This window comes from Anoplopoma fimbria, chromosome 23 (genome assembly GCF_027596085.1).
Source record: "Anoplopoma fimbria isolate UVic2021 breed Golden Eagle Sablefish chromosome 23, Afim_UVic_2022, whole genome shotgun sequence".
NCBI classification, from domain to species: Eukaryota; Metazoa; Chordata; class Actinopteri; order Perciformes; family Anoplopomatidae; genus Anoplopoma; species Anoplopoma fimbria.
Window position 1 is genome coordinate 10,030,620 of NC_072471.1, and position 26,792 is coordinate 10,057,411.

Sequence of the window (26,792 nt, forward strand, 5' to 3'; positions counted from 1 at the left end):
CTTATTACGAAATACTATACTATGATTCATTCCGACATACTATACTATGACTTTTTTCAACTTTTATCGACATATTATACTGACTTTTTTTCAACTTTTTTCGACATACTATACTATGACTTTTTTCGACTTACTATACTATGACTTATTCCGACATACTATAGTATAACTTTTTTCAACATACTATACTATGACTTTATTAACTTTTTTTCGACATACTATACTACGACTTTTTTCGACTTACTATACTATGACTTATTCCGGCATACTATTCTATCACTTATTCTGACAAAATATACTGTGACTTTTTTTCAACTTTTTTCGACATACAATACTATAACTTTTTTCATTTTTTTTCGACATACTATACTATGACTTATTCCGACATACTATAGAATGACATTTTTCGACATACTATACTCTGACCTTTTTCACTTTTTCGACATACTATAATATGACTTTTTTTTTTACATACTATACCATTACTTTTTTCGACATACTATAGTTTGACTTTTTTCGACTTACTATATTACTTTTTTCGACATACTAAAGCATGACTTTTTTTAATTTTTTTCGACATACTATAGCATGACTTTTTTTTAACATACTATACTATGACTTTTTTCGACATACTTTTCTGACTTTTTAACATTCACTTTAAAAAATAGAATTTTCTACATTCTATACAATGGATATTTTATGACTTTGTTTGACATACTGTACTATACATTTTTTTGGACATGCTATACTATTACTTTTCAAGACTTTCTTGACATACTCTACTCTTACTATTTTTGACATGCTTTACTTTTTTACGACTTTTTAAAACATGTTATCAGATTTATTTTTTATGCTGTATTCCAACATACTATACTACGACTTATTTCGACATGCCACGACTATGACTTCTTAATTACTTTTTTCGACTTGCTATACAATGTTTTTTTATGACTATTTCGGCATGCTATACTACGATATATACATAGTAGAGCTTGACGAAAGAACTCAAAGTATAGCCAAAGTGTCTCAGTTAATTATTTTAGAAAGAAGTCATAAAACGTGATTTTAAAATGCCATAAAAGTCATAGAAACGGCATTGTATGGATGTTTCATGAAATTATAATTGTATAAAATATATATAGAAAAAAAGTCATACTACTGTGATAAAAATGTCATAGAAAGTCATCATGGTATATTGAAAAAAGTCATAGTATATGTCGAAATAACGTCATAGTACAGTAGGTTGTAAAAACTCTATTTTGTTGAAAAAAGTCAGCCATTAAAAAAGTTATAGAAAGAGTATCTCATGAAAAGGTAATGGTATAGTATGTTGAAATTCATTGTAAAATGGGAAACATTCATCTAAAAAAAATGATAGTATGTTGAAATAAGTCAAAATAGTATGCTGAAAAAAATAGCATGTCAGAAAAATATTTGATAGTATGTTGAAAAAAAAGTAACAGGTTATAAAAATGTCATATCTCATTCAAATTATAGTATAGTGTATGTCATAAAAAGTTCTTGCAAAAAATGTCATGGTTTGGTATGTTACATAATACATTATAGTACAGTATGTCATAAAAAACTCCATTATCCCACCAGCATCTCTGTCTGCAAAAATAAAATATACAGCATATTGAAAGGTGCAATAATTCTGAAAGACAAAAAAAAAGATCATTGAGTCAACATCCATTTATTTTTATTTTTATTATAAAAATGTAGACCTTGTGGACAGACCAGTTCACAACAAAAAAAAATCCAAATTTTAGACTCTTTGAAAACAGAATCACAACAGCAGAGTCCTTAACCTAGATTCATTTTCATACATAACTTTCAAACGTATTTGTTCTTTAAAAGCACTGTAAATTATGCCTCCCCTTTCCAACAAGCTTGAGAGACAACCTTTACAAATGAATGATGAAAGAACAAAAAGCACAATGCCAAATAGAATACAGGAATACAACTTAAAAGTATTTCCAAAGGGAAACAAATATATATTAAAGCACAATGCTGTAAATACATTCTTTTTTTCCAGCAGAGAAAAACATAAACAAAAAGTAAAATAAGCACTTTGGTCTTCTTCTTCAAACACATTGAAGATGATTATGCTAGCATTTTTATGAATGGAGCTTGTTTGAATTCGCAAAAATGCTAACTGATTAACTGAGGCAACAAAAGCAATTCAATCACATTTAAGATATTTTTTGTGGGTATGATAACTTCATGTACCATGCAGGATTTACTTCAGAGAGTGATGTGAATTGTCAACAAATTATTCATAAGTTCAGAGCTAGTATTTGCTTGAAAAACATACACATACTGTGTCAAACAGGTGAGGTACAAAAAAAAATCTCTTGACATTGAAACCAGATGTTATTTTTATTCTTCCATTTTAAATCTGTTTTTAAAGTGCATATCTTCATTCACGTTCAGACCTGCTTTAACTGAAGTGTTTTAGAAACCTGTGAAGGACAGAGGCTAACTGACTGTCAGTTTTGATCACTGTCAATTTTCATACACATGAATCTCCCATCTATAGCTCTGTGAGTTTGATATCAAATTCTATATAACAACTGAATTTCTAATCTTGGCTGACACAAACTGACCAATCAGATAGTCCTAAAAGAATTTCAGGAGCTAAACCATTGATACTGTTATGGTATGCTATGATATAAATCATATATTGACCCCTGGCTTAAAGGGTTAGAAATTAAATTTGATGGTGTTAAAATACTAAAAACTAAATTAAAAAAAAAAAAAAAAATCCTCCTTTTTGATTAATATTGAATGTCTTTCTTTATGTAAGTGAATGTGTTGATGTACTTATTTTAGAATAGAATACGCCGTGTCCAAAATCACTCCATTGTTGACTCATTCCCCATTTTCTATATTTTGGACACCAAATAGATTCTCCATATCTGGTTGTATACTTAGGAATCTTTGTCATTTTGGATCATCAACTGTAGCCCAACAACAGTGATATTCAGATAAAATAAAAAAAAAAAATTGCTTTCCCTTTTTGGAATATTTTAGGCTAATATATAGAGCAGAACTTTAACACTGACAATTGTGACACTCAAAGAAGCTGGTTGACAATAAATAAATAGTCTGTCAAATGAAATTACATCTTTGCCTAACCACTTCTCCTTGATCTCGATGGGCGACGTCATGAGGTCAAGGAAAGACATTGAAAACCGCTGTGCTAAGAGAATACGTGTGCGCTTACACTAGGCTACGTCATTTTGCAACCACAGATGTTATTGACATGGGACTGCCTCAAGGAATTGTCTGACAGCCTTATCTCTTTTCCTTTCATAAAAGATGGCCAAGTGTACCCTTTGCTGAAGGAGATAAGAAAGGAAGCATTGAACCACCTTTCCTTAGCATTTAGAGAATCCAACCAGATCTTTTCATGGCTGCTACTTAGATACTTATGGGTCATTTGAGTCGGTTATACTAATCAAAAAAATACTATTGGACTACAGCCACAATGTCAGTTTGAGAGACAAATCTGTGTTATTTCACAAAGAAACAACAAATCGGGATCATCATGAAAAAAACGAAAACCACATATGACTCAGATCCAAACAGCTACAAAAGGAAGTGATCTTGTGTTAACTAATTTAGCAAGTAACATCACAAACAAGTAACAGACCAATATCCTAATCTGCCTTTAAAAGTTATTTTAACCAAAACAATTTTGTGAAGACATGTGACTACCCACAGCACACATGTATTATCAGAAATACTAATAATGAAATTGAAATCAGTAAAAAAAAAAGAAAAAAGAAATAATTTAAAAAGGGATATTTTTTTTAAACATCAGAGGTTTCTGTTAATGTCACATATTGTCTATGGTCTGTTATTTCCATTAACTGGATTATTGTTTCTTTGCATTGCTGATGACATGTGGCATCACCTCTCCACAGAAAATTAAAAACTTTAAATGCAGAATGGTTAACATCCATTAAGAAATACTTAAATGTATTTTTCCCCCCTTGCACCTGGGAGCTGGTATGAATAGAAAATTGAGTTTATTTGTGAAATGCCTGGAATCACAGCAAATATATCTTCAATGTTAGTGGACCATTGTCTTCACCAAAGCAGCGAAGTTTGAAATGATAAAGTATCGTTGTAATTGTAGTTTTGTGAGGATATGCTTTGCTTGCATCTGTTAAGATCATTTGTATTATTTACTCAAATTGAACAATTAGGTTGCAATTCAACTAGATACTCATCGTCCACCCATCTCTTTGTTGTCTGAAGAAAACCATTGGAGTAACACGTGTATTCTTAAAAAAGACTTTAAAGTTGTAACAGTTTGAAATTCTGTTTTAAAATTGACTCAACATATAAATAATTACTTTCAGTTTATGTAAATAAAACACAAAAACTTACAATAAAATGACAGTTGTCCCATCGGCAGCTCGATACTTTGACTTCAAATATGTGAATGAGCTGAAATGAAAACTGAACTGTTGCAAATGCAGCCGAGAACCTAAACCGTCACATTAAACATGAATTTATGCTTAATAATAATAATAATAATAATAATAACACTTTTTGTTGACAGGTAAAATATACCATTGTTTTGTGTCATAGAACACAAAAATAAAACAAACTACAATTCAAATAAACCCTAAGTAGAAAACACTGAGTGGGTAAATAAATAATTTTTGAATTGCACAAAGTGGGAACATTGAAGGTGAAAGCACTCCAATATTTCGAGAACCACGTTCGGTCTTTCAGTCAGTCGACCGTTAAATCAGTCGGACGAGCATTCAGTGAGTCAGTCAGTGAGAGTGAAGGCCGACGCCTTTTCTCCGTTCACTGTCACGATTTAATCTTCCACAGCTGTGAAAAGGAAGTAAGACAGAAACAGGATTAATACACAAACATGACTGGTTTATGACTTGTGTTTTAACAGACAAAGCTTGATCTGTGTTCTGCAGTTATAAGGAAAGGCTCCAATTATGATTTAAGGTTAAATGCCAGTTCCAGTTCCAGCAGAAGTATTCTGAAATATCAGTAAAACTATAGTCCATAACAGGCAATAGTAAAATAAAATCCATTACAGGTTAAAGTAAAGTACAGTCCTTTAAAAATAATAGTAAACTATATAAGAAAGCAAAAAAGCAAAATACACTTAAGTATCAAAAGTAAAATCACTAATTATTTTCCCGGTGGTCAAGGGGAATTTTTTGTCTACTTTATATTAAATAGTTTGATAGTCAAAGATATATAGAGTATAATAATGCCTCATTTAATAAGCTGATCATATGTCTTGTAAATACAGTTGTCAGAACTGTGTCACGTATTGCAGAAAAAAAGCACAATATTCCCATATTTTGTTGAGATATAAACTAGTATGCTTTGTATAAACTATATAAAGCATAAAGTAGAATTAGGTTGAAATACTTTTTAGGACAAAGTTCATCTGTGCGTCTTTGCAAAATGAGTGGTGCTATAAGCTTAGTGATGAAGGGACTACCTGCAGGGCTATTTTATGAATGACTGTAGTTGGCAAAGCTAACACGCTAGCCAGCTTGGACATGCTAGCACTAATCAGTCATGGTTGGACACTGAATGTTGCTGGTGAATGCACTATTATCACCCTTGAGCTGTCAAGTTGATCCATACAAAGTATGACGCAAGTATCTTCCGTTAATAATAATAATCATTGTGAAAAAAACGATGTCAAACAGATATAGACATATGATGGGATAAAGCGTTCCCCAGCGCCCTGAAGGTGCTTTCTTCCAGAAAAAGATGATGTGTGAACACAGGTTACGCAACCGAGAGCACAAGTAGTCTCTACACCACAAGCTTCCAGTACCGCTTTCTGCTCTGACCTGGGATGACTTTAACTAGCCTCTGAACCTAATGGAGACATGTGTAACACACTTACCTTCAGGTTAAATCCTAATAGGTCAGATATGACTCCTGACACGGCAGACAGGATAACCACCTGGGTGATGTTGTAGAGCAGAGGGTTCATAGTCAAACCATACAACCTGAAAGGAGTATCCAACTCCTGGAGGGAGAGAGAGAGAGAGGAAGAGGAATAAACAGTTGTAAATAATATTAGGCATATTTAAAAGTACATAAAAAGACTGGTGCAGGTATCCCAACAAAAAAGAACCCTGCCTCAAATAAAAGTCAAAACTGTAAAAGAATCCTGATTATTGGAGATAAAAATTGAGTTTTGAAGATAGACGTACCTTGAGTAGTTTGGTAGCCAGTTTTAAGACGTTGTTCACCAGTGTCAGCTCCTCTTTCTTATTTGGCTTCTTCTCCATCTTCAGATACAGGTTGATCTGTGAAACACACGATAGATCAACGTCAGCGTTTGAAGACGTGTCGGCTGTGTTGTTAGGAGTGTAAATTCCGAGTGTACCTGTTCAGTGAGCAGTAAGGAGGTGTTGCTGTACTTCTTGCTGGTCTCAGAGCCCAGAGTGACAAACCTGAGCAGGAACAGAGACAGACTGGAGCACCAGATCACCAGCTCCCAGTTATAGTGACACTCCAGGAACGTTTCATGGACGTGGAGCAACTGGAAGAAGAGAGGCACGTTCATTTATCAGTCTGTCAAAATGCTTATTTTTATTAATTTTTTTAGTCGAAGGAATCAATATGGGTAGAATTGCAAAAATGTCTCATTTTGGTGCCCTCCAGTGGTAAAATTAAAAATAGACACTGTGGCATACCAGAAATGCACGAAGATGAAAGTGGTAAAAAAGCGACAGACTGCACTAGTTTTTACTGGGTTTGCCAAAAGATCTTACACACAGTTGCTTTAATAAGAAAATTCATTCAAAACTGTATAAATTATGGTATTGTCAATGACAATACAGTAGAAACACCTGAATCTAGACTACGTCCACACTAAAACCAGATCTACATTTAACATTTACCTCATGTTATTACTGAATAGAGAATACTGCCGAGCATTAATATGTTTTTGAGTTTGTTGTCACGTGATGTGACTTATTATTAAATGTCACCTGTAAGCCAGGTACCCCCAAGAGAACCGATTTAATGTCGACTTACTCTTGGACCTCGAGGCTATAATGTTTTGATGGTTAAGCCCACTCCAAATTACCTGAGCACAGCAGATGAAGACGACAGACAGAGTAAGCAGGAAGGCAGATGATACGATCACATCCACTGAACGCTGAGGACCCCGTCTCTGCAAATGCAACAGTACAGCGTTACACTCAGGTGTTTGTGTCTATAAATTTCATTTACCACAGCCAGGAATGCGCCCAACTTCCAAATAAACAGATAGATATATAAATATAAATGTTGAAAAAGCATTTAACATGGTTACCAATTTCATCAGTTAAACACCATATTCCTTAAATGTGTTACCTTGAGGTAGGAGCGTAGCGACAGCCACATCTTTATGTTCTGAACTTTCTTCAGTCTAAAATGGGGGACTTCAGACTTCCTGGCTCTGCGGGCTGAAGTCAGGTGACCAAACAACTTGGCAAACAGTAGCCTCTGAAACACACATATATGAACAATAATAGGTTTGATCAGAACTGAAAGGAGAGTCTATACTCAAGTATCCAACAAAACATTGTGCTTAAGTAAAAAAACTCAGCTTCACCGTTAAAAGCAGTAAATCAGAATGTCCTTGTCTCACCTGTTTGTAGGTCCTCTCTGCAACACTGAGCAGGAAGAAGAAGAGCCATATAAGGCAAACGCGTACCAGGAAGCTGAGTGTTACCATGGTGATGACCAAGCCGTCTGAACCAGTCCCGCCCACCAGTGCCAAAGACAGCAGCTCATTGGCTGAGAGCGTGGTCAGCTGATCCAAGTCACTGTACTGAGCCAGCCTGCAGGAGACGGACAAAGAATGACGTAAGTAAACCAGCCAAAACAATTCTGAAATAGTTTCTTATTGATAAGTATTTTTACAAATTGTTTCACTATTTTTTAGAGGTTAAAGGAATGTGTCTTGAATCTCCCAAACTTCATATATCTAGATGACCTATGTTATGACAGCAGTACCTGTACGCAAAAGGTGTGAGGCCGAGCGTCACTGAAACCAGGTTCCCAAACACCTGGTAACCAATACCAGGAGTGTAGAGATTCACCTGTGAAGGGAGGCGGAGAAACAGAAAAACAGTTAATCCTTCTTTGCCCAAGTTTGTTGTGTTTTTGCTGACACGTAGGTAGTAAATGTATGCAATTATCCTCAAGAATTGTCACTCACTCGGTTCATGATCATCCCGCTGATCTCCAGAACGGACATGTCGGCCTTCTTACACTCGTTTCCCTCCCACACAATGGCGCTCACTCTCTCCAAACCGGGATTGGAGCTGTGCAGCCAGGGAGAGTGACCCTGAGAGCAAATAACAAACAACCACACAACACCCACATTATTATGGACCTGTCTATTTACTTTGGGGAAAGAGAGAAAGCAAGTAAGCAAACAAATGTCTTGTGTCTTATTAGCAGGTCAGAAGAAGTCTGGGTTGAAACAAGTCTAAACTAGTTTGAAAAGTGAACTTATTATGATGTTTCAACCGCATTTAAATGACTCTATTTTAGTGTTAAGCAGGTCACAACTACAAAGTGAATATAAACATTGAAATGCTGTTGAAATAACAGAACATTAAAATAATAAATAAAAAAACCATTCAAACTAATTAAGCCCAGTTCTTATTTAGATTCCTATTCATCTTTAAAAATGAAAATCATCCAAACTATCCAGCACCAGGCATTCCACATGTCTTATGTAAGAGGCATTACAGACCTGATGGAAAGGGTCGTCTCTATATTCCTTTTTAGCAGGGGGACAGACAGGCGTCCCTCCTCCTTCTCCCTCTGTTAAGAAAAGGAGTCACATTATTAAATACAATACAAACACCAAAAGATTATCTATAAACAAGGACTGAAGCAGGTTCATCAAAACAACAAAATTACTGAAACAAACGAGTCACACATGCTTCTTATAAGATAAGATAAGATAATCCTTTATTAGTCCCACAGCGGGGAAATTTGCAGGCTTACAGCAGCATAGGGTAAAGTGCACACAAGAGACATAGTAAAAGAAAGACAAGATAAAAATAAAAATGAAATAAAAAACAGTAGAAAATCAACAATAACTGAAATATTATATTTACAGACAGAAAAAACTATTATAGCTATATTGCACAGTGTATTGTATTGCACATGTCATGTGGTCTGCTACACAATACACTTCTTTAGGTATTCTATGCCAATCTCATCTTCACACCTGTCTCTGATGTGCAGGAGGATCTGCACTCGGCACAGTGCAGGAAGTCTTCCCACATCAGGTCCTCCGTCTCGGACTCGTGTCGAGTGCTCTCTGAGTCCTGAGTCCTAAGACTGGAACATCTGGAGCTGCAGCTGGTGCCAGACTTGGGAACATCCTGAGTGAAAGCAGGGAGGATTGTTATTTTTAGAAATATATGAAACAATGCCTTTGTCCTGTTTTCCAATATTAACTGATTTAAGTGCTTCGAAAGGTTAACTTGTTGCCTTTTGTATGTGTGTTTACCTCCACCGCAAAGTGTTTCTTGTAGTGGTGTGTATTCTTTCGGTTTCTGAGCGTAGAGTCGCTGTTCATTCTTTCGACTCCCCTGCGGAGGGCGCTGTAGGAAGCTTCAGGGTCCTCCTCACTGGACGCCTCGTCTGATGCTGGCTCCTAAAAGACAAAATCCACACATCAGACACAAATCCTGGTAAATCAGACATGATGTGGGTCTGCAGACAAACAGTACTTGTGTTTCTGGTGTGATGGATCACCTTGTTGCCGCTTGCTAGCATCAGTCCCGTGCCAAGGGGTGCGTGAATGTGTGCCGGCTGGATGTGAGAGTTCCAGCACACCTCATCGGCCCTGTTTAGTGAATCACATCGCTGCTCGTGGAGCTGAAGCCCCTCCTCGCTGCTGCGATTGGTCACCCGGCCGTCCAGAGACACGTAGCCGTTGTCCGTCTCTGTCGACTTGTCGATGGACAGTTTGGACTTCTTCGATCTGATGGGACGAAGCAGAGGAGGGGAAGGAGGACAGGTAGAAGAAACAGCCAGAAGGAGAGATTGATAGAAAAAGATAGACATGTATAGATGGACAGATGGATACAGACAGATATTTAGATAAAAATACAGCAGGGCAGTGAGTTTAGCAGTTGTGAAGTTCAGTCTCAGAAGTAGACATGCAGTGAGATAAATCACACTGACAGGAAGCATTCAACACATCACTGTGGAACATTCATACAAAATGAACTGAAATATTAGAGAAAAAATGTGATTTAGAGGAGAGCTGCTACCGTAGTAACAATTCAATCAAAACAATGAAAATGTTTATAAATGAATAGAAAAACTAGTGTGGCTGGTAATCTAAACTGACATTAGAAATAGAGTTAAAAAGGGAAAATCCAGTAAATCAGAGGATTAATGAATGAATCACTGAGAGAAAATTAACTGACAGAGATGGAGGAGTCTTGCACAGAGTGCTTAAGTGAGGCAGATAATCAATAGATGAAGAAACCAAATCAGGAGTTATTTAGAGCTCTGAAATGTTCCACAATGTTGTTGAAAGCAGGTCAAAGTAGAAGCTTGGGGAGGAAGCAGCTGTCTGAGACAATGAAGGTCCAATTCAAATTATAGGCATATAATTGTTTTAGAGAGAGTAAAAATGTAGTTTGATTTGAGAAACTTTCAGATAGATGATTTTTTGTTGGATCTTTTATCAGCAAAGACCCCAGCCCATGCTTCTTTTAAACACAGCTTGGTCAGCAAGTCATGCTCATCAAAATCAGCTGCAAAGTCCCTTCGTTCCTCACTGAGAGAGTGGTGCCGAAGACAAAAGATTGCTTTCATTGTTACATTTTGGTGGCTCAGGTATTAATAGTTGTGAAGACAATGTTGCTTTTCAAGATCAGATGTGATATATTCAGTCAACCTTTGACTGAATTGAGCAATTGAGCAATATTTTTGGGAAGATAATAGTTAACGATGTGATAAGAGAGGAAGAGACGTTGCAGCTGACGAAGCTCAGGTTAGGTATGACTCGAGGCTGGGATTCAGTTCTTGGTAATTCTATTAAAAAATAAATATATAAAGAGTACATGTGTAAGAGTAACCATTAAGATAACAAGACATAATGTCATTATTTGATCAAATTGATTGATATAACCCCCAAAAATGTTTTTATTCTAAACACTTTCAACCTGTATCATCTGGTGAACTGAACCCCAGTCCTGTCTTTGTATATCATCTCGTTTTAGGAAGATGAGAAACGAAAATACACACCCAGCTTTACAGATATCATGCCAGAAATCTTGGAAGAGAGCGCCCAGGCTGTATGTGGTGCTGGCTGAGTGGGAGTGTGGCGACCCCTCCTGTGTGTTATCGGTAGTGCTAGACCCGTCGCCTTCCCTATGCACCTCCATCTGAGATGCCTTCCTCAACTTCCTTCAGTTTGAAAAGAATAGAGGATGGAGAGAGACTTAGAGAGGATCTGGAGACTAAGAAGACCTGAAACTACAGCAGTGTGTCCACCGGGAACCTGGCTGCATTTTCTTGTTATAATTACAACAAGTGTTGGCAGTAAAAAATATTTTTACTTTTACAGAAGCTAGACAGTGCCATGTTTCAAGAAGCAAAGCACTGGTGCCCAAAACTCAGGCTCCCGCCAGACACAGACGCTGATACAGTTAAAAGGCAAATCATACCAAAACCCTCATTTAGGTTGTTATTCTGCAAAAGTAGATATTTTTCATAAAAAAACAAAAACAAAAACTAAACTTGTTGGACAAATGTAATACTTAAAACTGAGGACATGATCTGAGATGACAGACATTGTCATGTACACCCTGTATTCATAAAAACAAATAAAGACACTAAGCTAATTAGGCAAATGTTTTTTGTAAAAAAAAAGGGCTTTAAAAAACGTTATCAGGGTAAATAAGGGACATAACACAATGAAAAAAAAAATGTCCCAGATTTTACAATGTGATTAGGAAGCATCACAGATCCACTACTTAAATACTTCTTTTGTGTTATATCTACTTTTGCAGTATATATGCATAGAAATTTTGCAGAATTGCTCCTTAAATTTGATAGAGGAGAAGTGAAGGCTCAATATAATAATTGTTGACAATAATTGTTGGTCTGAGATGTATGAGATTGTATGCATTTTCTGACCTGGAGACTGATTTCTCTGTTTTTCTACGAGATGAAATGTCTTTAAGACTTGGATGAGGAAGAGAGAAAGACAGATATAGAGAAATGTACAGAGGAACAGAATCTTGTGTAATTATAATTTGACCCTTTTCATGATTTTTTTTCTCTTTCCTTAATAAAAGAGACCCAAAATGTATTCACTGAAGTAGCAACCACTATTACCTCACTTCCTCCAAACCCTTTCCAAAACTGTGGCATGGTCCAATTTTCTTTCCCAAGAGTCTGAAAATTGTCTTTAAATAATTGTAAATCAGAAACAGCAGCCACACACTGACGAGCTGTTAACTGACTGAGAGAAAACCACAAACTGCAACTCTAAAAACTACAAAAACACACCAAGGAAAGCAAGCTACTTTCTACTTTCACACACAATCAATCCCATTTGTCTTTAACCAGTGATATTATATTTATCATGGAGAGATTTCAAGGCAGGCATGTAATCTAGAGATAATATCATGACTTAAATGTTGGTCCTTATTCTTGATGTAAAAGATCCTTTAAAAAACCATAACTGTCAAAATAACAGTAATTTATAAAAATAAATGAATACTTAATTAAGTCAGAAAGATGAGAGGAGTCTTTTATGTTGACAGAAACTCTCTCCATGATAAATATGCTTCCATTAGGTTTTTTGTGAAAGAAGCCGACTGAGAACTCGTCAGAAAGCAAACAGTGAGAACAAACTCAATCCAGCAACAAAAGACGTATTCATACATTTGTTTCCATACCTTTCTCCCTCCCCTATTTCCTTATCTTGTACTTGTTATTTCCATTTTCCGTTCTGTTCTTTATCTTCCACAGCGTTTCCCTAGCTTTATCTCTACTTCTTTTTCCATTCTCCACCTCTGTTATCATTTCCCCTTTATGTTCTGCACCATTTTTCCCTGGACAGGTTTCCACTCCTGCTCATAAACAGTACTCCCTCTCTTTTCTTTCCTCCTATCTTACCTGCGTCTCTTCCCGCTGCTGCTGGAGGCAGGTTTCGGGGTCCTGGTGGAGACGATCTGACAGTGGACGGTGCCAAGCAGCAACATGAGCCAGATGGCTCCAAACACCTCGGTGGTCGGTATCCCATGAGGCTGAGGGATGATCGCATACAGGACTGCTGCTGCAACTGCAAGTTTAGAAAATGGCATCCATTACATTAGAAACAGAGCAATCAAATGAGAGTCACCATGTTGTTTTACCACCAAACTATGCAGTTCTTCAGAGCTTTAAACTTCATTGTTTGGGTCACTATGGTCTCTATATGTATTTCCAACAGCCTTGCACCTACATGTGATGTGCATTTAACTACAATACCTCTACGTGGAGAAAGTCAAGGTGCTAGATATCCAGATATTTTTCCAAGTCGTTTGTGTAGACCAAAGAGGGGGGGAAGAAATTGAGTGAATGGTGGACTTAAATTCGTGAAGTGACCATAAGACAACTCCACTGTGATGCTTGGGTTGCATCGTCTGCTCGATGTGTAACTAAGCAACAACGAATGACATGTGACTGGATCTTGGGTTTGTGTATGTCCTCTGGTGGTCAAAATGAATATGAAACCGTGGTGATAAATCAAACAGAAGGTGTGTGAGTGTTGTGTGAGGGGCATGTGGGGGAAGTTGGAGAGAGACGTCTGTTTCTGTCAGGTCTAAAAAGAGCATCATGATGCAGGTGGTGGAAAACACTGTTCAGTTGTCTTAACAGTGTTTCTGCAGATATGTAGGTGTAACCTGGGAGTACACTATGCTTTCAAGATACTCTGTATACTGCATGTGTATTAAAAAAAACAAACTGATTTAAACATCTAATTAGGTTAAATTCAGCCTAGATGATGATGCAACTCACCTCATAGGTCTACTGGACCTCATTGGACACTATTAAAACTAAAAGTTGTCGATAAAAAAAATGAAATAATACGCAATATTTCTCACATTCAATAAACTTAAATGCTGCTATGCTATGCCTAGTTTTATATTATAGTTTTATACATAATTTGATATTTCCTCTACAGCCTCCATATGTTTTCAGTCTGAAAATAAGAAACATAGACCAATGGCATAATCCCTCCGACTATGTCGTGGGAAAGGTGCGCACACACACACACACACACACACACACACACACACACACACACACACACACACACACACACACACACACACACACACACACACACACACCTTGCAGCAGATATAGAACCAACAGCAAGAGGAAAATGGTTCTGGAGGTGACCTGGATCCACCATCGATAAAAGAAAGGGAAGAAGACGACTCTGACGATGCCTTTTCGGGTCAGTGACGTCCACGGACTCTCTGGTTTGGCCTTGGCGAACGCCGAACCTGCAGAGGAAGAGAATGAAATACACACTCTTAGTTTAACGAGAAGAACTAATTAAGCAAAAAGCTCATTACTAGTTACATCCTGGAGTCACACCAGAGCAGTGTGTTTATCTTTTAATCTTTTGCTTCTTCCTTCTCTGACTCCCCTTCCTTTACCATCTATTTTCACTTCAGCAGATCTTCTTTCTACTTCCCTCCATTTCTATTTATCCTTTCTCTTCCTGCATTTCTTTCTTGCTGATATATTCTGTTATGCTGTGTGATAATATAACAATGGGAGGATACATTTGACTGATTTGATGAAGAATGGAATATGTGATGAATATGAGAGAAAAGTGCAAAAGATAAGAACGCAGATGAAGAAAGACAGGGAGTAAGTATAAACATGGACAGGAGGTTGGCACGGTGACGCTGGCATCTCAGGTTCTTGTGAGTGTTTTATGTTCTGTATCTTTTAGCTTTAGCAGGAAGCCTCTCAGGTATCTAATCTAATTAGCTTGATGGAAAGGAGGTTTAGACACACACACACAGACACACACACCAAAACTTAGTTCTCACCTCTAACCAAGTCCACGTCTATAAGGTCTGGTTTGACATGTCCCGTCTTCTTTGGCTTATTCCTGAAGCCCTGCAGGGGGAGACAGAGCGACACAGAGTCAATGACAGACGAGGAGAGAAACAGAGAGAGAAATTATTAATATATAAGGAAACACACACAGGAACTCAACTACAGGAGGCTTCTCATGCACTTTATGCCTTCATGAACACACACACCATCAGTGTTTTAAGGAGGCACACCGTGCATGGAGGCTCACACAGCTAATGGCTCTATTCTCCAGTTCACTGAATTCACTGCATAGGCATCTACTTACACATCTACAAGATTTAACTCATCACGATCTGGAGTCTCTTTTGCATTTGTTACAAAATTCAGAAGAACAAAAGAAGAAAAAAATCCCCAAAAGACCTATCAGCTGTGTTTTTTCCAAGGTGTGTTACAGCAGACATCCATCTTAGTGAGGTTTGCTGTTATGGCTTTAAAGTTGGTGCTTTGTGCAGTTTATGACCCTGAGAGTAAAGCTCCCCTGTGGCCCACTGGCTTCCTGTGCCAACCACTCACTTCCTTCTATAATGCATATTACACTCCTTTTCTGTCTGTGTTTGTGTGTATGTGAGCCACTGCTATGCCAGCTGTGTTGACAAACTGTTCTGAAACTTTATGAGCAACTGTAAATTATGAGATTGATATGCCATTTGGTGCAAGGCCTGCCTCTCAGCAGAATAGAATAAACACAAATAAACAATTAAAGGTGTGTGTTTGTGTAGGATCTTTGTAAGGATCAGTTTGAGTTTAAGACCAGTCCTCACTTTGAAACAGACCTTCAAAGGCCTGTTTAAGGATTTAGACTTGGTTTTAAGGTTCGGGTTAGAATAAGCTTTAGATTGGGTTAAGGCATTGAGTTTGATTTAGTTTATTTTCCTTAATTTGATTGCAGTGGTAGACTCAGCCTACCAGGTCAACCAGTCATTCAGTCGTGACTGTTATGGTAATGTTGAGCGGCTAGGGAATGTATTATGTCAATGCCGGACCTGCCAAAGATAGAAGTACAAGGTTGTGTGCGTGTGTGTGTGTGTGCGTGTGTGTGTGTGTGCTTAAATACAACAAAGTCGGAGTTACCATTGTGAGCACCATGACAATAGTATCTATCTTTACAGTAGGTAACTTATCAATGGCTCTGAGTAAACAGAGATATGACCACAGTGCTGTGTATTGTACAACATGTGACCACAAACACACATAAACACAAAGGTTCCGACCAAAACCGGTCAACATTCATATTTATACTACATTATTGAGGGGATTTTCTACTGTTGTGTTGTTTAATCATTTACCATTTAATAATATTGGTCCCAAGTTTATTAGGCAAATGTAAAAATGGAAAAATGTTTATATTGAATAAAGCAAGGTATCGAAAAATATCTTTTGGGTATCAGCACCCAACATCAGGTAAAAAAAATTACTTTCAAACAATACTCATTTTTCAACACTGTACATTTTACAGATATAGGTTGTAGGTCACATTCAACAGAACTGTGAAATAACACACAAATCTGTCCACTTGGATCGGACAGGCTCATGCTAATATTTACATACAGGCCAATCGGGTTTGTCTGTTATCAGTAAATGGTTTGATACAGATACTTGATGGGGGCCCTTATCTCTAAATAGCACAACCAGCTAGTATGCAGTGTGTGTGTGTGTGTGTGTGTGTGTGTGTGTGTGTGTGTGTGTGTGTGTGTGTGTGTGTGTGTGTGTGTGTTAATGCAGGGCTAACAGGAGCCGATCAATAGCTTCCTCGTGGCAGTGGATTTACCGCAGCATTAAAGTCCTTCAGAAATATCCAGCCTGGACACAGCTCTTATCTCTGTGCTACTTATAGTCTCTTATCTTTATAAACTAGTTTCTCCTCCAGGAACAAGCTATTATGTTGCTCCAGTGACCTGGTCCAACATGAATGAAGGTCATTCATTAAGGAGAAAAAAAGTGTTTAAAACAGCGACTTTTTGCTGTTTACAATCCTTACTTAACGCTGCTCGTCATATTGCTTTTCATTCATGTTTAATCCTCTGTTACACTATTTGCTCCACAGCTAAAACAGCACATATTTAAAATGTATTTCAACAATGAAAATTTGAAGAAAACCCAGCAGCATATATTGTAGTTTCATTCTTGTACCAGCAGAGCTGAGCACTTAGAAAAGCATGTAAGGGTATGAATTATACTGACAGAGAGCAGTAACACATGCTTTAAATAGATTATTTAATATAATATATGAACTATAATATTTCTTGTCTTGTTTTTATGCAAAATCAGAGATCAGAAGGGAAACAAAAGAAAACACTCTTATAAAAGATCTATTTCAGCTCTCATGCTATTATGCGTTTGAAAATTAACAATGTACACTGTTAGTCAGAAATCAAAAATATGAACCTACAGAGCATAATAAAGACAATGAGGAGCAGCTGTATCTTCCTAGCTTTCTAGATTAAAAGGATTATATAATAAACATTACGATAAACAGTTCACAGCGGTGCAGAGCTGACACATTGTGTATCCATACTATGCAAAAATAAAATCTGCGCTGTCTGCTGCAAAAACAAAGTCTGAGAAACCAATTACTCGACAGACGAAGAACCAAGGTCGCAGGGTTTCGTGTGTGTGTGTGCGTGTGTGTCTACGTGCGTGTCTTTGGACTTTGAGGTCATTAAAGAGATTTAGAGAGTTTACAGGACAAAAGTTACAGTATCAAGGAAAGAGGAGGTAGAAATAGAGGGATAGAAGCAGAAACTGCTTATCAGAGGCCCCTGTCACAATAATTAATTTCAAACAAATACATTTAATTGAATCCTGCCCTAAAAATACAGAAGCCTATATCGGGTACTTGGACCCCAATTTGGGAATGTTGGTTATAAGAAAATCTCTCATTCTATTCGAGGAGGGAGGGATTTAAAGGTCATAAGGTGATAGGTCACAGCCGACAGGTGAAGTGGCTCTAATTTCCACATCTCTGGACTAAGAGGGAGTCACTTCATTCAATGCACACACATAAACACCGTCCCATTAACCTCTAATTTAAACCCACAAAGTCATGAAGCAGTGCAAATTGGAGCAGTTAATATGTCATCCACTCGACAAGAGCCAAACAACTTTGACGGTCAAGTTGTATTGTGGGTAATGTGGGCGGTAAAGTTCTCTTTTAAGGAACTGGTGTCAATTAACGAAAACCACCTCCTAAAACTGACCACTTAATGGCAAAGTTTTCCCGTTTCTATAACCATACCTCTCTGTAGTGGTTCCTCATCCTTTCCTGTTTACATATGAGAGTTTGGAATATTATAGCGCATTAGATGGCACCAAAAAGAGGGATTCAGTGACATTAAGTAAGCAATTATCACTATCAATTTCTTTTGTCTTTTAAATCGTATCGATCGTTACCCTTTTCATATACTTTTCCTTATCTTTTTTGTATGGTTATATTGTCTAATTGTGTAGATAACTCATATATCCCTATTTCTGTAATGTTGCGGTATTATATTATGTTATGTTATATTATGTTTTATTGTATTGTATTGTATTATATATTGTTTTGTGATCATGTAGGATTCAACAGAATAAAATATGTTAATTAAACAAGGCAGACTAGGGAGCAAATGCACATTTCTGCTAACTAGAAGCTGGGAATGTACCTCCCTACCTGAATTTGTTATGTCTATTCCCGGAGGAACAGATAGCGCTGACTGGTCACAGAGCTGTATAACCCGGAAATATCTGTTTTTTTATTACGTCAATCTTTGATCTGAGCTGACCTTCAAGTCTGCGTTGTTGCAGTTCTTTACACCCTAAAACTGTCTGCTAAGAGTTAAAGAAGACTAAAGTTTCGGTGCTACCCTGATCACATGACTCATGCTAATCTAGCTGTGTGTTCACACCGCTAGAGGCCACAGCTGCTCAGTTCCCTTAAGTGCCTGGCTGCGGTTAAACTTTGAGGAAAAAAAAAAAAGTTCTTCCTGCAGCCAATCACAAAGCAGTGTTGCTACAGTGTGAATGTAGAGTGGGGTTAATAAACACACCAGGATTTTTGACATGGCAACTGAAATGAGTGATCAAACCAACCAATCACAGTCTAGCTGGCTACAGCTTGGGAAGCAGATGTGCACTGTGGGACAACAAGAGGACGTCCTCCCCGCTGTATACTCACCAGAGAAATAAACTGTAGAGAGAAGGAGGAAAAGACGGATGGAAGAAGAGGGGATGGAGATGAAGAGAGGAGAGATGGGCACGTGACACCCAGCCATGAGGGCAGAGAGGAAAGAGTTAAAAGAAAACATTGGAATAGAACTGGCAGCATGGTGAGACAACAAACAAACTATAAAATGAAGACGAGGGAGGAAGATGGAAGAGTGAAAGTCAAAGAGAAAACAAGAATTTGACAAAGGGAACCAGAAGAAATAGAGGATGAGGGGAGACATTTATAATAAGCAGAGCACAGAAAGAAAACACAAACAGGAAAATGAAAAAAAAAATGTGAAATAACAGAAACACAAAGCAAACAATGAAACAAACGTACCTTTATTTCCCGCTGCTCCACTGACTTCTCCCATATCTGTTGGTCATAGGCGCCAATCTGGGTGAACAAACAAGAAAAAATATTAATTATGTATTGGGGAGAGAAGAGCAACAGAAGGTTTTAGTTTTCAGATGCCTCGCACACGTCATCTTCTAGAAAGAGGAATAATGATCCCAACCACAAGAACGTTTTTTTTCTTAGACGCACAAAAAAGCTTCACTTCCCCTTAATGACGGATCTACGTTTAATTAAAAAAGTTAAAATAATCTTCTTGTAATCAAAGGGATATGCCAACGCCCCTTAGCTGCATCATTACCATTATTTTAAGGCAGATTATATCGCCATAACAACAGATTTTCAATATTGTGATGAGTCTGCAAAAACAGATCATTATGTGGTTTTGTTTTGTGTGGGAGTTCAGGATTTAAAGCTCTCACTTCACATCTGGAGCCGTCGTGATCTCATAAAACAAGTTGGATATTTACAACCGTGTCATTACATGATTGGTGATGAATCATTTCGCCACAAATTAGGATTTTAATTTAGCAATCAGTGTTTAATTGTTGCAAAAAGCTTTAAATTAACCCCATTGACACAGTTTTCCCACAATACACTACTTAAGTAGCTTTTTAAAAATCCTATTGTGCCACAACTTTTGACAATATTACATATTCTGTGTCAACTTGTTATAAGCCGTCATTGAAACTACATTTATAATGTTAACATTGAGTTAAATATGCAACCTGTGGCTTAATGTTTTTACGGCATCACTGTTTCATCAGGATGTCTAGAAATATGATGTGTATCATTTTATACACATTTCCCTTAAATGCGGTCTGATATTTTTGGGACTTTCCGAAGATGAACATGAACAAGATATCTTAACTGTGTGTCAAGCATTCCTTTTACATATTATTAAAGCCATATTTGGCATCCTTGAACTATTGGAGACTCCTCTGAAGATCAAAATAATGTTCCGTTTGGCTGGAGTTGAAAAGGTTAACACAGTTTAGCACTAAAACAAACCTCACATTTGACACTCAAACAAAAAACAATACACTGCTATCTACAGCAAGCCTTCTTTCACCGTCACCTCCTGTTGTTGTTGTTTTTTTTTTTTTTTTTTTAAACCTGCCTGTCTCTATACTTCATCTTTCATTGTCTCTACAATTGAGTTAAGAACCTGTGTAACTGGTCCAAAAGGGTCATGATCTACTGGAAGAAAAGAAACCTCTCCGTCAGTATGATAATGTGGTAAATGTATCAACATTACACACAAACACACGGAGAAGAGGGAAATGAGACTCTGGGGAAATGCATGCAGCACCACCTGTCACTATCACAGAGATCAATAGACCCGCAGAGTGTGTGTGTGTGTGTGTGTGTGTGTGTGTGTGTGTGTGTGTGTGTGTGTGTGTGTGTGTGTGTGTGTGTGTGTGTGTGTGCACGCGTTTGGAGCAGAAAGTGTGTGCATGAAGCTGGTGGAGTGGTTAATACACACTTATGTAGATGTATGACTTGTAGTCTTAAATGCAGTGTGTGTGCATGAGCGTAGTGTGACACAGAGATGGACAGAAGGTGCTGTTATCAGGGAGACAAAATAGATTTGTCCCCTCGTCCAGATATATGGAGATCTGGACGAGCGGACACACAAAACAAACACACTCCGAGACCAGTCTGTGCCAATTTCACATGGTCAGATTTTTTATCCACACAGCAACGATTAGCAGATAATGTTGAAGGAATAAAAAAAAAAAAAAAAAAAAAAAAGCTGGGAGGAATAAGTCACAGAAAATTGGTTGCTTCTCATTTTTGATAGAGCGTTTCCATAGACTTAAGAGGATCATTTATGATCTGAGCTCAGCAGATCAGTGCATTGTGTGTGTGTGTGTGTGTGTGTGTGTGTGTGTGTGTGTGTGTGTGTGTGTGTGTGTGTGTGTGTGTGTGTGTGTGTGTCTCCAAGGCATTGTGTCTAGGTCATCACGTGAGTTTGCCAGTGGAAAGTCTGCATATTTAATGAGACATCATTAAACATGGATAGAAAGAGAAGACGAGGGAGACGGCGGTCAAATGGAAGCAAAGAAGAACATGAAGAGAGACAGAATAAGTGTGGACAGAAGAGAAAGTGTTTGTTATGTCAGTTAAAGGCTTCCTTCATGAATCCCTTTCTCTCTCTCTCTCTATTCAGGATAAAAATAAAAGAATAAGTATTTGTGCTTATACTTATGTAGCCCTGATGACTTGTGTTCTCCCCGTGTTAACCAGCAGATACAGTACCGGATCAGATGTGGGTCAGGCAGTGCATCACGTTGTGCTCATGCCTGACTCTGATCTCGAGATGGGTTGTCCTGCGCAACTTTTATTTTAAAGTGTATCACTCTTTCAATGCTTTCCTTTCATTCTGAAATACTGATTTGAGCCGCAGCATGTGGCACCGTCGCTCCGCAGGTCACACCATCGCACAGACAATCACTGCTTTACAAATCAAAGGAAATGTCATCGGATTGCTGTTAACTTCAGCCTGTCCGAGTAAACAAAAATAATACATAATAATAGGGACTGTTTAATAACTCTTAAGATATAAAGTTCATTGTTGACCTTGGAAGCAGTACTTCTCCACTCTGAAACATGGACATTTTAACATCTCCAGTTCCATGACAGCTGGGCATCATGTGACGCGATCAACAGCTTCCGAACGGCTCTACATGGACATTGTTACGAGACTATTTTGTCAAATACTGTATTCCTGAAGAGTTTGGTCTAACATGAAACCCTGGCCAATCTGTAACACTTCTAAAAAAGTAGCATGTCTACTTTTCCTCCTTTGTTAGCAAAGCAGCTGAATATTTGACAGGATGATGAAATCGAAAGCTCCAGAAAAACTATTAAAGGTCATCCTGCCTCAGACTAAGCAAAATTGTATCATAGATACACTGGAATATATCAAGCTTTTGTTAAGCCATTTCTTGTAAACCTGACTCTTAAGTTATCATAGCTTCTACAATACAGAAATAACACGACAAACTAAAGCTCTCAGTCTTATTATAGGAACTATTTCTGCAACAGGGATTAACAGCTGATCTATGGTCTCTGACCCCTGGCTCCTCTTGTCCAGGTCAACGTGTCCTTGGGCAAGACACTTTACCCTGTGATATCAGTGTATGAATGGGTGAATGACATGTAGTGTTAGAGCGCTTTGAATGGTCGGAAGACTACAAACCAAATGTAATTCTTTGGTGCCGCAATAAGGCACTGTAGATAACAATTTAAATCTGACATTATAACTGGGCTGGGAGTTATTAACAAATGTGGATCCTGAGGCTCCACCAATTGTGAACAAATGGGATATTCTGAGCACCGGTTAGCATTAAATCCGAGGGCTTTCTGACTGATTAACTGTGTGTCATTTGGGCTGACAGCTAATTTTCCACATCATTCAACCTATTAAAAAATACACTCAAACTGGAGAGGCAGTTGGGAGCGTATGCGGAGGACAACCAGAGGGCAAACATGACCAGACTACGCAGCAGAAAGAAGCAGAGAGGGTGTATGCAAGGAGGAGGGCAGGTATAGAAAGGGGAGTCTTTTTCAGACACATACAAATCCCTCGTTATCATGGAGTGATGCGGCAACTGAGATCCGACGGAGTGGAATTAAGAGCACTGGAGATCCTCTTACACACACACACACACTGATCACCTCCTCTCAAAATAAGCTGGTTCTTAGGCAACAAAACATTTAAATTACAGTTTCTCTGTCAATTCCCCTCTTAATTTTGGCATTATTATTTGTCTTACAATGATAAAAAATAAATAAAATGAAATAAAGGATCGCTTTAGTAACTGAAGGGAGTTAAATATTCTTGCTCTTGGTCAAACGGCAATCTCACTTCTGAGATTTGACAAGCAAATCGAGTGCAGAGTGCACCAGAAGGGAAAATGACGAGGCCAAGTGTGCCGCTGCGGCAGTGCTGGGGTCACCATGACGACGGATGGAGGAGCGAGCCAGGGAGGGAGGGAGGGAGGAGAGAGAGAGAGAGGGATTATGCCAGGGAAGCAACAGAGTTATATAACAACTGCCTCTGCAATATGGGGGCTGTCACAGATGGATGCTGGTTTGAAGAGGTTTGTTTTGAAGTCTCCAGCGAATATTTACAAGATTATCACATATCACATGTCATTAATTGTTTATCAGTGACAATTATTACCATTTAACTGCTACAGGTTATTCTAGATTATTTTGGGATTACATTTTTGGCTTCAAGTTAACCACAAAGTCAATTATCAGATACTTGTTGAGCATGTTGCCTTTTAAAAAACACACACACACACGCACTCCCGTGCCGAGTCTTGAGTGTTGACTTTAAAGCTACTCACACAAATATTTCCCTACAATGGATCAAATGCGTGATGTGAAAGGTGGAACTCGTAGTGAGAGAAGTATCCCCCAGCTCTGCTCACCTCCACAGAACATCTTTCAGCTCATAGTTTCGGTTTCAAAGCTCACATCTTTATTGTTTTGGTTCCGTCTCTTGCTCCCTCACGTGTCACAGCAGTCGGCCGTTTTTTGTACACTCCCTGCTCTGCACTAATTAGTCAGTGACTAGCTGGTGAGCATAGTGGAGCATCAAGATTGTGCTAAATTGCCAGATTTTTCCATCAGAGGTTGACGAAACAGAACTGAAGGCAGAGTGAATATTTGACTTTGATTCATCAGATTGACAAATAGACGACTCAAAATGAATCCTAATGTTAATCTGTGTCTGCTGCATGTATAGTTTAACTGCTTACAAGTGGTCATATAAAAATTATAAGGTTTTAACATTTGGAAAACCTACTGTGGACCAGGTTGTGATGGAAAATCCTTCACCTATTTGTGGGAGACACCTATGTGCATAAGTCAGTTTAGGTGTGGTGAGCTTTGATGTGCTGAGTAACCACCAGTGGAAACGCACAGAGTGTGTCTACAAGGATCCTTTCATTTTAGAGAGGTATGTGCAAATGAATGGAATATGTTCAATGAATGAATAAATCAAATGTTGCATTTCAAAATCCTGCTCATCTTTATCTGTCCATTTTTGAATGAAAACAAAACGGAAAAAATTATTAAATGACTGGAAGACCAGTTTGGGGCAGACAGCTGGTGGTGACGTGCAGATTAACCTTCTGCTGTGTTTTCATGTGTTTCAATGGCAACGCACACAGAGGGGTGTTGCTGTAGTAGAGTGTGTGTGTGTGAGGTCTATTTTCAGCTCAGACAATCCTTTTTTCAGAGAACCAAAGGTTTGACCATCAGTCCAAATCCTAAAGATATTTAGTTTAATATCACATATAAGACAAAGAAAGCCACCAAATCCTCATAATATAGAGGTTGGAAACAGGGAATATGGAACATTTTTGCCTGAAAAAGTACTTATACATTAAAACAATGATAAAAATAGTTGCAGATTTATCTTCTGTCATTTAACCAATCAATTAATTAACTAACCATTAATGCAACTAACAATTATTTCGTAATCGATCAATCTAATGATATGTTCTCGATTAATCGTTTTGTCCATGCAATGTAAGGAAATAAAAAAGAATGTAGAGTTTTCTATAACTCAAGATGACATTTTCACATGTCTTTAGTTTGTCTAACAAAAACCCAAACATTATCCATTTGCTATCAAATAAAGTCAAGAAAAAGAAATATATGAGAAGGTGGAGCGAGCCAATTTGTGGCATGTGTGACTCAAAACAATTGATCTAGCTAATGTAACTAATCGACAAACTGTTTCAAATTCAATATTACTATCAACAACAACATGAAGATTAGAGCAAATTAATGAGAGTCAACTTCAGCCCTTTCTGCCTGTTTTGTCTGGAAAGCTGTTAGAAATAAAAGTCTAATAACTAAATCGACCCAACTGTGAGTTGACATATTTTGGGGTGAAAGAAAGACAGCTTTTGACATTATATACGTCATTATATAAATATCATATGAAGCTACTTGATAGATCATGTGATGTCTCTCTACTCTAAATATAGTCATGTCCTCCATATATATAAACTCACTTAACGGAGACTCTTCACACGGAGACTTAACGTCCACAGATCTCGCCCACATACCAAGGATATTAAATATTATACTAAAGCCACCACACAACTAAACTCTAAGCTGATTTATTTAAGTGCAACGTTTTAAGCTCAAATATATCAGCGACACGCCACGAGAAGCTGAAAACACCAGACTATCAGTAAGCACTATGTGTCAGACATTTAAAAAACACATGTCTGTCTGGATCTGTAAGAGATCTAGACTGCATGGTACGACACTGTGGTGGGAATAAAAACAGCTTCCACACAAACATAACACAGAGTCTATATGCAGCCTGTCTGTAGAAATATACTGAGTCATAAGGGGACATGTTTGTAGGCTGGGGAGAGGAGGATCGGAGGTTCAGCTTCACAGTCCTGTTAGGTAATCTGGACCGTTCTCTCTGGGACGTCTTCAGGTCAGTAGGACTTGAGGTCTTATTACAACCCTTTTCTACCTAGTTTACTTCTAGTTTTACATATTTAAAATAGACAGAAAATTTGAACAAAACTCTTAGATCGTTTAGTTTTTATCTGCCCGGCTGTCTCTAAGATTTTGATAACAGTGTCCAAATGCTGTGATTTTTTTTTATTTTTCAGATACATTCAAGGGTAAAGTTTAAGTTCCATTTTTGTTTGACAAAATTCTCCTTCTCCTTGAGCAAAATAAATGAGCAGTTGACGGTTTGGAGACAAAAACAAACAAATCAAAACAAATGAACAGAAGGAGGCCGACCCATTGCATCTCGCACTGACAGTTTATAGAAAATCACCTGAGCGATGTCCTGACCGGAGTCACACCACCACTCATACAAGTAGCCAAGGCTATTAAAACACAACAGGGTTATTTTTCCACCACGCGGTGCTTGTCAGGAGCCACAGTCTTGCTCACCTAAATACTCTCCTGAGGGCAGAGTTAGTTTATTTGGCAAGATTTCAGGTGTTTGCTGAATCTCCTGCTCTCTCTTGCATGTTTGGCATGAACTAGACGGAATTTTTAGAGCTGCAATGGACCAGTCTTTACCAGTCAAGGCTCGTCT

The 26,792-nt window shown here is 37.9% G+C and overlaps 1 protein-coding gene across 3 annotated transcripts in view; it reads right to left on the minus strand.

Annotated features, from left to right (window-relative positions):
• Positions 1 to 1,688: 1,688 nt before the first annotated feature.
• Positions 1,689 to 26,792, minus strand: part of LOC129112428 (protein PHTF2-like) — a 40,593-nt gene continuing 15,489 nt past the window's right edge. For 2 of the 3 annotated variants that reach the window (XM_054624523.1, XM_054624522.1), the window contains 18 exons: positions 19,676 to 19,732; positions 15,105 to 15,174; positions 14,388 to 14,546; positions 13,168 to 13,333; positions 11,287 to 11,448; positions 9,781 to 10,009; positions 9,533 to 9,679; positions 9,248 to 9,404; positions 8,765 to 8,835; positions 8,222 to 8,350; positions 8,017 to 8,102; positions 7,649 to 7,841; positions 7,372 to 7,503; positions 7,103 to 7,189; positions 6,398 to 6,553; positions 6,222 to 6,317; positions 5,909 to 6,034; positions 1,689 to 4,854 (listed from right to left, as the gene is read on the minus strand). In XM_054624523.1, coding sequence (XP_054480498.1) covers positions 4,834 to 4,854; positions 5,909 to 6,034; positions 6,222 to 6,317; positions 6,398 to 6,553; positions 7,103 to 7,189; positions 7,372 to 7,503; positions 7,649 to 7,841; positions 8,017 to 8,102; positions 8,222 to 8,350; positions 8,765 to 8,835; positions 9,248 to 9,404; positions 9,533 to 9,679; positions 9,781 to 10,009; positions 11,287 to 11,448; positions 13,168 to 13,333; positions 14,388 to 14,546; positions 15,105 to 15,174; positions 19,676 to 19,732 — 2,244 coding nt within the window. In that variant the 3' untranslated portion in view covers positions 1,689 to 4,833. The remainder of the gene's footprint in view (positions 4,855 to 5,908; positions 6,035 to 6,221; positions 6,318 to 6,397; positions 6,554 to 7,102; positions 7,190 to 7,371; positions 7,504 to 7,648; positions 7,842 to 8,016; positions 8,103 to 8,221; positions 8,351 to 8,764; positions 8,836 to 9,247; positions 9,405 to 9,532; positions 9,680 to 9,780; positions 10,010 to 11,286; positions 11,449 to 13,167; positions 13,334 to 14,387; positions 14,547 to 15,104; positions 15,175 to 19,675; positions 19,733 to 26,792) is intronic. The other variant, XM_054624524.1, reaches the window with a different exon arrangement.